The sequence below is a fragment of the Delphinus delphis genome, chromosome 4, assembly GCF_949987515.2.
Source record: "Delphinus delphis chromosome 4, mDelDel1.2, whole genome shotgun sequence".
NCBI lineage: Eukaryota > Metazoa > Chordata > Mammalia > Artiodactyla > Delphinidae > Delphinus > Delphinus delphis.
In genome coordinates, this window is record NC_082686.1 from 42,615,994 (window position 1) to 42,630,449 (window position 14,456).

At 35.9% G+C, this 14,456-nt stretch overlaps 1 protein-coding gene across 2 annotated transcripts in view; it reads left to right on the plus strand.

Annotated features, from left to right (window-relative positions):
- The window catches only part of NSUN3 (NOP2/Sun RNA methyltransferase 3), a 54,132-nt gene extending 49,978 nt beyond the window's left edge, over window positions 1-4,154 (plus strand). The window contains exons 6-7 of one of the 2 annotated variants that reach the window (XM_060010500.2): window positions 1,012-1,245; window positions 3,162-4,154. In XM_060010500.2, coding sequence (XP_059866483.1) covers window positions 1,012-1,245; window positions 3,162-3,189 — 262 coding nt within the window. In that variant the 3' untranslated portion in view covers window positions 3,190-4,154. The other variant, XM_060010499.1, reaches the window with a different exon arrangement.
- Window positions 4,155-14,456: the final 10,302 nt, after the last annotated feature.

Consider the following 14,456-nt stretch of genomic DNA (forward strand, 5'->3'; position numbering starts at 1 on the left):
AATCGAACATAGAAGACAGAGTTTGAACTTGCTTTGATGATGTGGATCTTCATTATAAACCTTAGTTATTGGGAGGTGCTCTAGTTGTTTAAATATAGGTTGAGACGGGGCTGACTGTACTTTTAAATCCAGTAGAGGTTCTGGAACATGATTTCTTAAAAAAAAAAAAGTTCTTGATTAGTAATTGCTCTGGGGTTATCACCACAGCAGCAGGACTAAAACTTTTCTAGTTTTCTGTCTCAGTAGATGACCTTGCTTCCCCCTCCACACTTATTATCAAGGCTGTCTATTGTGAACTTTCATTTACCTTAGAACGTCTCGGTTCCCTGTTCATGCTCCCTTGTTGTTTCAGATGAAGAGCTGGAATCCCATCTTTTCTGAAGCTAACTCCTCCATTTGCAGCCTGAAGTCTTGGGACTGTTCTCCTGGATCTGCATCTACAAATATGTTCAAGTCTTCCCCTTGGGGGAAAAAATCTTCCCATCTTTTCCCTAAAGCTATACTTTTATCTGGAGAAGCCTTCTAAATTTTTTCTAAGTTCTGCTGTCTTTACATATAGGCATTCTCTGTCTTTAGTCCACTTTTCTTCCTTGTTCTTTTCCTGGGAAATCCTGTTTATTCACATGACTTCATCTATCACTGAGCCCTAACCCCTTTCCTGAAGTTCAGATTCTCCTTCCCACCTACCCATTAGTACCACTCAGTATATTCAAAGACAGACCCATTATTTCATGCTCTGCCTCCATCCTCCTGTCCTTAGAAGAACAAAACAATGAACCAGTCAGACATACTCTCTGTCTTTCCCGTGTTGATTGGTCTCATTATCATTTTCCCAGTCATCCGGGGATACATTAGAAAGAAATAGTTGTAAGGCTAGAAAACACCCAAAGTTATTACAGTCAGAGTCAGAGTAGGGTTAATTTCAAGTATGTAAGCTTTCTTGCCCTCAGCCCCCATAGTTCCTTTTTAATGTACATAACCAATCTTTTGCATTTTCCTGATTACATGCAGGTCTGCAATTAAGGCCTTACGTCCTGGAGGGCTACTTGTGTACTCTACATGCACACTTTCCAAGGCAGAAAATCAAGATGTGATCAGTGAAGTTTTAAACTCCTACAGTAACATCATGCCTGTGGACATTAAGGAAATGGCAAGGACTTGCTCCCAAGACTTCACATTTGCTCCCACTGGCCAGGAATGTGGGCTATTGGTGATTCCAGATAAGGGCAAAGCCTGGGGCCCAATGTATGTAGCCAAATTGAAAAAATCATGGACTACTTGAAATTGGTGATGTGCATTTTGTGAACCATTACATCGATAACATATCAATGTATTATTATATTTATTTAACATGTAGCCTCTCTACGTGTTAACATTTAAATAAAATGGAGCCACTTTCCCTGGGTCTGTTGGAATCCTATTTAGTTAATACTTTAGCATCTCAGAACTTTTCAGGTATATTTTTTTCCTAGAAATACATCTACAGTAATGATTTAAGATGGTGCAGATGGTGTTTGTTCTCTATAATAAATCTGTCTTTTACTTGGCATCTTGTAGTTAAATTAATCAGAATATATGGTTTTGTGCATAAAGTGTTTAGAAATACCTTCTATCTGTAATGTTGGTTCTTTGAACCTCTAAAAATGCACACCTTCTGACTCTCTTATTTTTTTTCCTTATCAAATGTATAGATTCTTTGAGGTGTTTTCCCCCCCTTTTCTATAAGAACTGATTGCTATTCTGAGACTTAACTTCTTAAGCAGCACTATTTCTAGTTCTAGGAAAATAGATTTCTTATTTGCCAAGTTGTTTTTCGTTAAGAACTATCTTCTGTTTACTGCAAAGGTCAGTGACTCTATTGACACCAGCTTTATTTCTCCACTTTTTTTTGTATTCACAAATACAAATTGAAAGGGTAAATTATGTTGAAAGGCCGTTAGAACAGCAGATTCACATGCACATGTTTGACTTTCTGCATTCAGCTTGTAGAATAATGGAGTCTGTCCAGCAGGCTATAAAGCAAGTACTTGAAACAAAACCAGAATGATTAATAACCGCAATAACTGAACTATATTTGGAGAGTTTTGCTACATAATTGCAGTCATAATGAACACTACAGAATCTGATTATCTAACAGTTGCAATCTGGAGGGGCTTTTTATTTCATTGCGTTATGAAATGTTATCTGAGACTATGATGTCACATATTAATGCACAAAAGGGAGATGCCTAATGAGAGTGGATTATACTATTACCAAAACCCAGTACCATTTACTAAGTGGCTCTCCTTGTTTATACATATCCTGGGAATATTGTGTACATTTCTGTATATGTACTTAGGGTTTTAGCCTCAGGTTTTGATCATGTGTTTTCTCTAGAAATTGCTTTACTCAGACGCCAAACATATTTTTCCAACTATTAAGAAAAATTATGTAGCATATTTCAAAAGATTCTATCTATTTAGAAATTAGTTTTTTTAAAAAAACAAAACTCTGACTATAGAAATACAAAATTCTGCTGAAGCTGAATCCTTTTGAATTATTACATTCTATACATTTAAACTAGAGACTCTTGGCTCATTTACTTTTTTTTTTTTTTTTTGCAAGCATATAAAACTGGGCTCCTTTAACTGGGAAGTCCTAGGAAGAGTGTTATTTCTGTACCTTCATTGCATTAACCATTTTGTTTCCTTTATATCTAACCAATATATTTGAAGAAAAGCTGGATCTCTTGGACTCAATCAAATATACCGAGTTAATACAGAAGATTAATAATAATGGAAAGGACTTTTATTATGTGTGTGTGTATTTTTAGTGTGTGCTTATTGGTTTGTTTTTTCAAGAATCCTGTCTTCAGATACTATAGGTTTAAAAAGTGCATTTATTCTGTGTAGATTAGTCACAAAGTAAATTTTCACAGTGCACTTTGTTGAATGTCATTATTTTCCCAGCATAATGCCATGAAGCCTAATCTGAATACTCAATGTGCTGTTGGATTAGACCTTTCTATGATTACTGAAAGATGCAAATATAGATATACATATAGCTCATTTTATTATTATCAATAACTATAATGAAACATATGACATTTATTGAGTGTTAAATATTTGATTAAGTTCTTTATATATATGTGTTATCTTTTCTGAACTTTAAAACAACTCCAGGGCTGAGCATCATGACCACATTTTGTGACTGAGAAAACCCAAGTTTAGTGCTGCTCCTAGCTTGCCAAGCTATTCTGGTAAGTAAAGAATGGAACCAAGATTAAAACTGGTTCCAAAGGCCACGTCCTTCTCACTACTCTAGCCTGTCTCACAAGATATAGGTTATAGGAACCCTCAAGATTATCAACTGGCTTTACCCTTATTCTCCACTGCTCAGCTTTCCCCTTGTATGCAATTCTCTATTCTCAGGGCATGAAAGGGTTAATTAATACTTGGGGAAAAAATCCAATTGTGAAATATTTCAGGCTGTGTTTTAAAGAAGTACCTCTTGTGATTGCAATACCCAGAAATCTCCCATAGAGGTATTCTGTGCCTTCCTTTTCTTTGCAGATGCTGAACTGAAGAAAAGGAATTTGGAGCAGCCTTGCAATGTCAATTGAAAAGCAAGGAGTAATTGATACTACTTTCTGTGGCATTGAGTTACTTTCAAAATAGCTTTATAAAATTTAGGTTGCTTACCAACACATTAACTTCTCTATGCCATCAGCACACTGAACAGCCCCTAGTTTCAGAAATAGACTATGAATAAAGATAATGCATTTAAATGGTTTGTACTGAATTTTTAAAGCATCAAACATTATCTGTGGCTTAGAATCAAGGCAACCTACAGTTCTTTATCCTATTGCATATCCATATGAAGATGGCATGTTACCCCCTTAACAGTATTATGAAAAATATTCTTTTATACAAGGATAAAAGGATATTAGGCATAAAATAATAGACACCAGAACACTTGCTACATGACTAAAGTAATCACAAATCTAATAGGCCCTTATCCAAGAAGACTTTATGTCTGGAGATAAGTATCAGATGATCTGCATAGGCTAATGCAACTCATCTGGAGTACAAAGAGAAAACTGGAACCAATAGCAACAATTTTATTAGATGCCAAGAAGTCCTTTGATGCAATTGAATGGGACTACTTGTATTATATGTTAGGTAAATTTTGCTTTGGGGATGAATATAACAACACAATTTTATGTTCAGCCCATTTATATAGTTCAGATCAATGGTTTACAGTCTTCTTTGCCTTGCCTTATTGCTGCATTGGGGAGGGAAGTAGGTATGATGCCCATTACTGATGTTGCTCTTCAGGCTGACATTGGAGCTATAATATCACCCAGATCCCCTGGGTAACTGAAGGATATTCAGATGAAGCTTCACAAGTTAACTAAATGTCTGCTGATTATCTACTACTTGTGCTGAAAGCCCTAACAGCATCTGTCCTGGAAACATTAAAATTAATGTCAGAATTTGGAATGGCTTCAGGCTGCAAAGTCAATGGGAGAGAATCAGAAATACTATCTTGACAGTCATTTCTATTAATATTACTTATTATATGACATTTAAAATGAAAATTTAAAAAGAATTGATTTGGGATTCTCATTAGGGAGTAATTAAACTATAGAATGAAAAAACAAACTTAAAAAATTGACCTGTTAATTCAATGCTAAGATTTTTAAAAAACAGGTTTCACTAGACCTAAGGAGGAAGAAAGCCTGCTAGAACATATACCTCTTTAAAATTCAGTTAGCTCAATCAAATATTAACTCCATACCCTTCTGTAACTTTTCGCAAATGAAGCAAGTAATTTCTTTGGTCATGTGAGGCCCTATAGTCATGTTGAAACTGGGTGAAACATACGCTACCTTAGGAAAAGTACTGTTTGCCTCATTGGAAGCTATTTGACAGCATACGTCATGACTCAGTTAAGCTTGCTATGGCTTATCAAAAGGAATTGTCTGCTGCATATTGCTGTGGAAGAGCCCATTACATACAAATAACTATATAACCTAGCAGAACCAACAGACTACAAATGTATAGCCTATTGAAAAATAAGAAACAGGACAGTAGCACCCAGTTTCTTCCTAGTTCTTAAAAACAAGTGAGAGTAAAATTGCAGATATTAATAAGAATGGGAAAAGTTAAGAGGAATTAGCAATGGTGACAGGAGAAAAGAGGGACTGGGCCTATTTTAGCTTATAAAAATTACTTATAATTACTAAGTAATAGAGAGGATTGCTCATTTACTCATCCAAACAAGGTGTTAATGACCTTCGAAAAATGGTAGACCTTACCCCCATTCTGGTATTACAGTAATCTCTGGGGTGAGGGACAGAGGAATGAGAGGACCAGAGAACTTGTGCTGACTCATGAATTGATGTTAGTAGGGCAGGATTACTGTGGGTTTGTAGCTCATAGCTGTCAACTCTTAAGAAAAGGGAAGGCTGGTGGCACCTAGCTCTGATGACACTGGAAATTGTTTTGTGTGATATTTTTAGCCATGAAAAGCTAATATAACTAGCTTCATTGATAGCCGTCCCTCTTGATCATAAAAAATCTTAAGTGTAAGTCCTAGATTATAACAAATACATTTAATAAACACAACAGACATACACAAACTACCCATGTTCTTCAAAATGATTACTTTTGTCATATATTCTCGTACAGATAGTGTTTGTTAAATCTTGCATTGAAACTATAGCTATGCCCATAGATGCATTATTTTCAGCTGTTTAGTTAACCCGACTGTATAGAGTTAACTCAGCAGGTTCCTTTTTCACCCCATAGTATTGAGTTGGCTGAAGCAACTTGATATAGTTTCAACGGAGGTGATTTTTGAACCAGGGGAATGGTTCAGGAGAGGTTTAGGTGGGATCTGGAATGTCATTCTGGGCTTGGGTCTAGATTGAGTCAGTCAAGCATGTTTCAAAAGCAAAGGACACTATGATAGGCCTGAAGGGTTTCGGATATACTCCTAGGAAGCACATTACAGCTCCCAACAAAGTTTACACATTCATCTATCTGGTCACACCCACTACATTCAGTGAGGACTTTAGCATCTAGCTCATATCTTCTCCATTGGAACTCCTGCCACAGGCTGAATTCAACACCTCTCTGGGAAACCCATCAAATATCCCACCTTCCTGATTCCTTTACTACCTCTCCTCTAATGGCTTTTGTCTCTATTTGTCTTCAACTCACACTCCTGGAAATTTCCTAGAATTTGGCATTATCTAATGCCACACTCTCCAGTGGACCTTTCTATATGATGGAGATGTCTTATCTGCCTTGTCCAATATGGACAATATGGTGGCCATGCATAGCTATTGAGCACTTGAAATGTGGCTAGTGTGACTGAGGAACATAATTTTTAATTTTAATGAATGTAAATGTAAATAGTCACTGTGGCTAGTGACTACCTTATTGGGACAACACAGATCTAAAAATTTTCTGTTTAGGAAAATTTAATCTCAGTACCTCCTGTTCTTCCAGCTTTCTTACACTCTCATTCTTATTAAAACTGCAGTCCAGTTTCCTTGACACCCTAGTTTCTAAACCCTTTCTGTCCTTTCTCTCCTGGTCTCCTTTCCTTACCCATCCTGGACCCTATGGTTGAAAACTTAAAACTTTGTTCTCACAGTGGTTTAACCTCCTCATGCTTTTGCATTCTACTACATCTGATATTTAAACCTGCAACTCTAGATAAATCCAGTAGTCCATGCTTCTACTAATGTATGGAGATGGCTGATCATTGTTTGGAAAAAAAGAAAATTATATAGGAGTGTAGATTGATGTTATAAATTCACACACCTGTGCAGATTGATTTCACTACAAATTCACGCTCACTTGCCTCTCCTAAGACTTTTACATTGCTTAATAACTTTGACTACTTCTTGGCCAGCTTCCTTTTCCATTCTCATTAGTGACTTTTCCCAACTTCCACTATTCTCTACAACTCTTCTGTATTTTTTCTCTCAGAAGATGCTCCTGCCTCTTAGTTCCTTGAGAAAAATTATGGCCATCAGAGTGAATGTCCTCAATTTTTCCTAGTGCATACTCCCCCTCATTTTATTTAGACACACCACCATTCATCCGGCCTCCCAAGTTAGAAACCTGGGAGTTATGTTCAACTTTTCTCTTTCCTCTCCCTCACTCTCACCTCTAGATAATAACGAAGTTTTACCTTTTTTTTATTGTTCTCTCTTAGTATCATTGGCATTGCCTTAGTTAAGGTCACCTGAACTATTGAATTTTCTTCACAGTTCATCTTCCTACCTGCTGCCTCACACCTCACTACCCATATCCTCTATGGCTACTGAAGCGCTCTTCCTACAACAAAACCTCATTATGTCATTGCCCTGTTTAAATTTTTTCAATTACTCCCCATTCCCTTCAGGATGAAATTCAAGCCCTTTTAGTATTTCGTACTAGGTCCTCTTGCTTTGAGATCTGTCAAACAGATACACACACACACACAATTACATCCTCTTTAACTTCATAAAAATATGAATAATCCTACTGAGGAAGCCTGTTATCACAGTGTATAAAGTGTCCCAGCTTATTGGTTGGGATACCCTTTCAGTAACCTGCTGCATTTCCTACTCTATAATTAGCTAGAGTTCTACTAGAAGACCTGATGTTATTTTTTACAAAATGATCTAGACATTTTAAAATAGAGTATTTTTGTTCTTATAGTACTATCTGAAAACTATATAGGTATATTTTGGGCTGCTATACTTAGTTGTTTTTTGGATTTTTACAGTGAATGGAAAGAATAGTCAAACCATTTTCAAAAGCTTGTGCATTGGACTGAGAGATGTAAATTAAATAGAGAATGCATGGTACTATGGGCATACTTAGGCATGCATACAGTATGGGAAAATTTCAAATGAAATAGGCTCAGTAATGAGGTTGGAATGCCAATGGATAAATCCATAATTGTCTTCTGGAGTATACTTCAAACCTATAAGGAATATCCAAGGGCAGAACAGCAGATGAGAATGTCTTAAAATAGAAAAAAAAATTGTACTTCAGCACATCAAGGACAGTCAAAAAATAGATTATTAAAGAAGCACTTGCAGAACAATAGAAAAATCTTATTCTCTATAAACTTATCAATTACTCCAGAATTTTTTTGAAAAGTGAAAGTTAATGTTGTTTGGAACTACTTCTGCCTTTAACTTAATCTGTGACAGTAAATAGGTCTCAAACTTTCTAAGCCTTGGTTGCCTAATTTTTAAAGTAAAATAGATTATCTCTAAGGGAAGTGAATATGTTTTGAGCCATTACTGTATCACAGACATTGTTCTAAGTATTTGTATAATGATTATTTTATTTAATCCAATATCTTCTTTTTAAAAACATTTCTCTGACCTGTAACTGAGATTGAAGTAAAGGGCTAATACTGGGTACAAAAGTGAAGGGAGAAAATAGAAAGACGGTAGTGAAGAACCAAAATAAGTCTAAGAGGAGCTGATAAATAAAAGAGGAAGATCTGAATAGGCAGTGGAACTGACCAGGGAGAAGCAGGCGGTAGAGTCCAGGTGAAGAGTACAACTGCCCATGTTATTTCACATTCTTTGCAATTATATTCTTTTTGCTAACATGTCTGTTAAGCTGATGTGCTGGAGAGTCTGATTGCTTCTGTTGCTTTTTTTGTAGAAAACCAGTCTTTATTTCCAAGCATGATATTTTTCACTCTTATGTATCTCAAACTTTGGTAATGTAAGTACCCCTTTAAAGAGCAAAAAATTATCTGGGGCCCCACTGTTTATTTAGCTATAAACAAACAGAACTATGTGTAAAATTCTGTGTACTTACACTTTCATACAATTTTAAAATCCACAAAACCCTATACAAATTTTAAAAGTTGAAAAATAAAGTTGAAATAAGTAGTATTCATTTAACATTTCAGATGATGCTGCTCTGTTGAAACTACATTGCCACTTGAAATCTGGCCATGGTACCTATTATTTCAGTATAGGGCTTTGGAGTTCAATGGCTTGGCTATCTCACATCCCATAATTTCTCCATTTTTCCACCAATTTTCTCTATTTGGACTTCAGAAAAACCTTAATTTTTGTGGTGTTCTATGATGCCATTTTGTCTCCAACTTTCCATGAATACAGAATTCGTTTATTAAGAACATTTTGGGGGTTTTTAGGTTATTTTTTCACAAATATTTAAAATAGTATTGCTGAGTTTTCACTTAATGATAACAGGAGCACCTTAAGTACTAGAGTATTATTGTGATCATCCAGATGATGCAGGGTATGCCTATATGTGTTTTTTAAAATTTAGAATAGCTTCAAATGAAATACAAAATCACCCAAATTCTCATAGGTGCTCAGTTAACTGAGAATCATGAGCTTTGGTTGAGAAACACTTCTCTAGTCTTTATTAACATACTTGAGTGGGCAAGTATGGAGCTTCCAATGACAAATATGGCTCAGAGAGTTTGCCAGGAGAAGGAGAAGCACATGGAAATCATAATTTAAATAAAAGGATAGAAAGTCTTTGGTACACAGCCCTTCCCTACAAATATTTCTTTGCAGACCAGGGACTTTTTTTTTTTTTTTTTTGATTACGGAAAGGGTGGTCATGTAATTTATCATCCAACCAGGACATGTTTGAGAGTGGAAGGGTAAGCTATTAATAATTACACGAGGACAACTGATGTAACTAGGACTATCGCGGACATACCAGTCACATGGTCACCCTAACTGTGCTGGGGCAGGGTGAGGGTGGGCACTCATGCATTTGAATAGATCAGATCTCATGCTTCATGAAAAATACTTCTTGGACCTTCTGTACCCTTTCCTTCAGTCCCCACTCTCTGCAGAACTGACATCCTGCTCCATCTGAGCACAAATAAAAACCTCTTTAGTTACAAAATAACTTCGTCCACTTTCTTGCCTGAAATCTAAAGCATGAGGATCTCCTTTTAATCAACAACTCAGGGTACACTCCAAACACTCTCTAGTGACTTCAATATGATATTATTTTTTATGGAGCTTTGACAAAATCCCAGCTGAGATAACTAACAGTCAAGATGAAGAGTCGAAGCTAAGGCAGTGGCTTTCAAATTTTGTAAAAAAATGTGAATCTCATTTATAAGATGACACACATATATAAACCCGTAGACATACAAAATTTTTTATTACACACTATTTATCTTTAAACTTGATGTGTGCCACTCCCCCACATGTATAATTTTTTTTAAAAAATTGGTTGTGATTTAGTTGATTTCATGACCCACTAATCGTTTGTGATCTACAGTTTGAAAACAATGCTAACTAGCCATTCCCTTCTTTGTCAGGTAAATGGGTACATAGCTGTACTATGTAAATTCATTTTCACATGCCTTCACAGAACTTCAGTTTACTATTTTGTTCTTGGTTTAAGTAAGAGTTAATTTTAGAACATTTAAATAAATCTCATATAAGACATTGTGTATTGTGTCATTCAAAGTCCTCCGCATGTAAGGCCCTAATTATGAATTTCTCTTAGATTTTAGTGAATATTTTCAGATTAGGAAGCCTATGTAAATCGAGTTATTTCCCATTTTGCCTTGGGTATGGAGAAACATATTTAAATTCTATGTTCAATTGCAGCAAATATCTCTGTTTATCTCCCTTCACCTAGCCCATTCTCTACGTGGCTTTTATTCTCCCTTTATCCTCCTCTATAAATAAAGTGGTCATGTTGTAGAAGATGTACTGGTTAAGAGTATATGTACCAGAGTCAAACTACAGAGTTTGTGATGTTAGGCAAATTACTTAACCTCTTTGTGTCTTAGTTTCCTCATCAGTAAAATAATAATAACAATAACAATATCTGTAGTTACAGGTTTTTGTGTGAGCTAAATAAAATAATACTTTTAAGTACTTAGAGCAATGCTTAACCTATACTAAGAGGACAATAAGTGAAACTTTAGAAGAAAATACACAATTAATTAGTTAAGGATTCCCTTATTTCTCAATCTTAGGGAACCAGGAAACTCCCATAAATATAGTCTCATCTGAAGTGAGTATGTAAATGTGTTTCTGCATCTTATTCCATAAGATTACTCCTTTGTGATATTATGCATGAGTTTGTTTTCTCACTAGTATGCAAGAAACTTGAGGGTCAGGGGCTGTCTTATCAATCTTTGAATTCCCCCAGCACTTCGTTCAATGCTTTTCTACAGTAGGTGTTTCATAAATGTTTAATGAAATAAATTAAACAGGACTTTTCAATGTCAATAAAGTAAGAAAGTTCTCAGTAGAAAGGGGTAAAAATCAAGAGTTTGATGAAAGCACAGAGTTTGATATTCAGAACATTAGATGAGACAGTGAGGCCAAAGTAGAATGCCCAACTTTCCTATCAGTGGTGGTTAAGAACATGGGCTTTGTTAGTAAATCTTGATATAAAATCCTGTTTCAGTCACTTCCTACATAACTTGGGCAAGTTACGTAACCTCTTTAAACTTCAGATCCCTCAGCTCTACAATAGGATAATTGAAAGATCGTGAATTTAAAGTACTTAGCAAGTGTCTGATATATAAAAAGCAGATGCATCAGGTTTTCTTTTGCTGTATCATGAATTACCACAAATTTAACAGCTGAAAAGAGTACAATATATTATCTCACAGTTTTCATGAATCAAGAGTCCAGCACATTTTAATTGGGCCCTCTGTTTATGGTTTCAAAGGCTAAAATTAAGGTGTAAGCCAGGTATGCCCTCATCTAGAGATTTGACTAGGGACAGGTGTGTTTCCAAGCTCTCAGGTTGTTGACGATAAATATAATTTCATATTTCTCAATCTTAGGGAACCAGGAAACTCCCATAAATATTGTCTTATCTGAAGTGAGTATATAAATGTGTTTCTGTATCTTATTCCATAAGATTACTCCTCAGCAACGAGAAGGCACTGGCATGTCCTTTTTCACGGCTCCCTCTGTAGACCCTCTCACTCTGTGAATCTCTTCATTTCTTCCTTTAGGAAAGTCTCCAGTCCCTTTAACTGTTCACTTTATTAGGTCAGGCCCACCTAGGGTCATCTCCCTTTTGATGAACTCAAAGTGAACTGATCAATAATAATAATAGTCCGTCCAGTCATGAGGGTGATATTCCATTATATTCGGAGGCCTGGCTTACACTTCCGAGGAGGGCATTATACAATGGTTTGGGTCACTGGGTGGGATTCTTAGGGGCCATCTTAGAAATTCTGCCTAACACAAGAGGTAATTTCAGATCCCCTCTGAACATGTATTTAAGTTTCGGGAAACAAGTGACTAAAGAGAGAGAATCACATTTCATTCCACATTCAGTGAGTGTGCACAGTAGTGAGTATAACATGAGAGACTTGTGGCTGATGTGCCCTCACTGTGTGCCTTTGTAATTGTGAGCATCTTCCCACTCTGAGTATGATCCTACTACTTATGTATACATATTAATCATATAACATGACCCTTAACTCTTTTATCAGGTACTAAATTGAAGAAACAGTAATTTTTTTCTGAGATTAGCGGAAAATCTGGCTGTGTTAAATTTGTTGACGGCCAGTGTTTTCCAATACCATCAGACCTCCATATCTGTGGGTTCCACATACAGAGATTCAACAAACCACGGATCGAAAATATTCCCCCCCCAAAATTTCAGACAGTTCCAAAAATCAAAACTTGAATTTGCTACACTGACAACTATTTACATAGCATTTACATTGTATTAGGTATTATAAGTAATCTAGAGATGATTCAAAGTATACGGGAACATGTGTGTATGTTATATGCAAATAGTACACCACTTTCTTAAATTTTAATTTATTAATTTATTATTTTATTTTTGGCTGCGTTGGGTCTTCATTGCTGCGTGAGGGCTTTCTCTAGTTGTGGTGAGCAGGGACTACTCTTCGTTGCAGTGCACGGGCTTCTCATTGCGGTGGCTTCTCTTGTTGCGGAGCACGGGTTCTAGGCGAGTGGGCTTCAGTAGTTTTGCGGTGGTACGCGGGCTTAGTTTCTCCAGCTATGCCATTTTTTAATAAGGGACTTGAGCATCCATGGATTTTGGTATCTGTGGTAGTGGGAAGGGTCCTGGAATCAATCCCTCACAGATACTGAGGGACAAATATATAGCACTTTCCTAAGAGACTTTCTAAGATAATTTCGATTATGTGCTGTACTGTTCTTATTGTTAATATCATCAGAGACACCTTGAGATAACCAATGAGAGAAAAGTGATTGAAAGGGTATAGAATTAGGAAGATATTGGTTCTCTTTCTTATCCCTCCTGTACCAAGTGATTTAAACAGAAAATTTGTTATAAATTTCACTTGTATGCATTATATTCAGTGTGAATGGAGTACAAAGAAATATGAAATTATATTTATCAATACATTTTCAATCTAGCTGCAAAGGTAAGACATAAATATGAAGAGTTCAGTCACAGTAGAAGGCAGTATATAATTATAAGCAAAACAAATAGTGAGTGTTAAACGATGGAGGCATAATTATAAGCTGGGGATGTCAAGGATGGCTAGGGGAAGTAGGGGACCACAACTAAACATACAGAGATGGGCAGGATGTCACCAGATGGAGAGAATGGAGGAGGACATTCTAGGAGGGTGGCATAGCATGAACAGAAAGGCAGATGCACACACAAACAAATGTATTCATGGAATGGAAGTCTGGCTGGATTCCAGAGTTCAACAGTGTGTATTGGAAGAGATAAAGTTGAAAATGTAGGTATTATTTGAAACCTGAAATATGAATCCAAGGAGTTTGGACTTAAGAGGCAATGGCAATCCATTCAACATTTTTCAGAAGAGGAATGCTGCACAGAGTAAGTATTGAATAAGTATGGGTAGAAAAAAATGAATGAATACATAAAATATATATTAAGGAGAGTAATAGTTTGAGGAAGGTTAAATTGGAGGAAAAATAATATTGGTCTAGTCTGTAAAATACTAAGGATCTGAGACATGGCCTATCCAGTCATAGGACTGGGGTTAGATTATATCATAACAATGGGACTTCAAAGGGAGGGATAGATAGAATGGAAGAATTAATAGGATTTCAAGACTAATTAGATATGGGGGAAGAAAGAGAGAGGGGAATTTAAAATGACTCTAGATTTCCAGCCTGGATATTTTAAAAATGATGATAGCACTTTACAGTTTTCCTTTATGTAAAATGAGGCAAATAAAAGTATATACCTCAAATACTCTTATTTCTATTATTATTGTTAGGTGCATAAATGCCTAACACAGTGCTTGAATGATTGTTGGTTTTCAATAAATAGTTGGTATTTAAATATTGTTATTAATATTCTTTAATTCACAACCCCCATATTCAAAAAACTCTGAAAAAAACCATATTTTTCATAATTTGTTCAGTAACCTGACCTGAAGTCTTTTAGTATCAAACCGTATCTGAACTGACTGAGAAATTATTTGTATCTTTATTTACTATG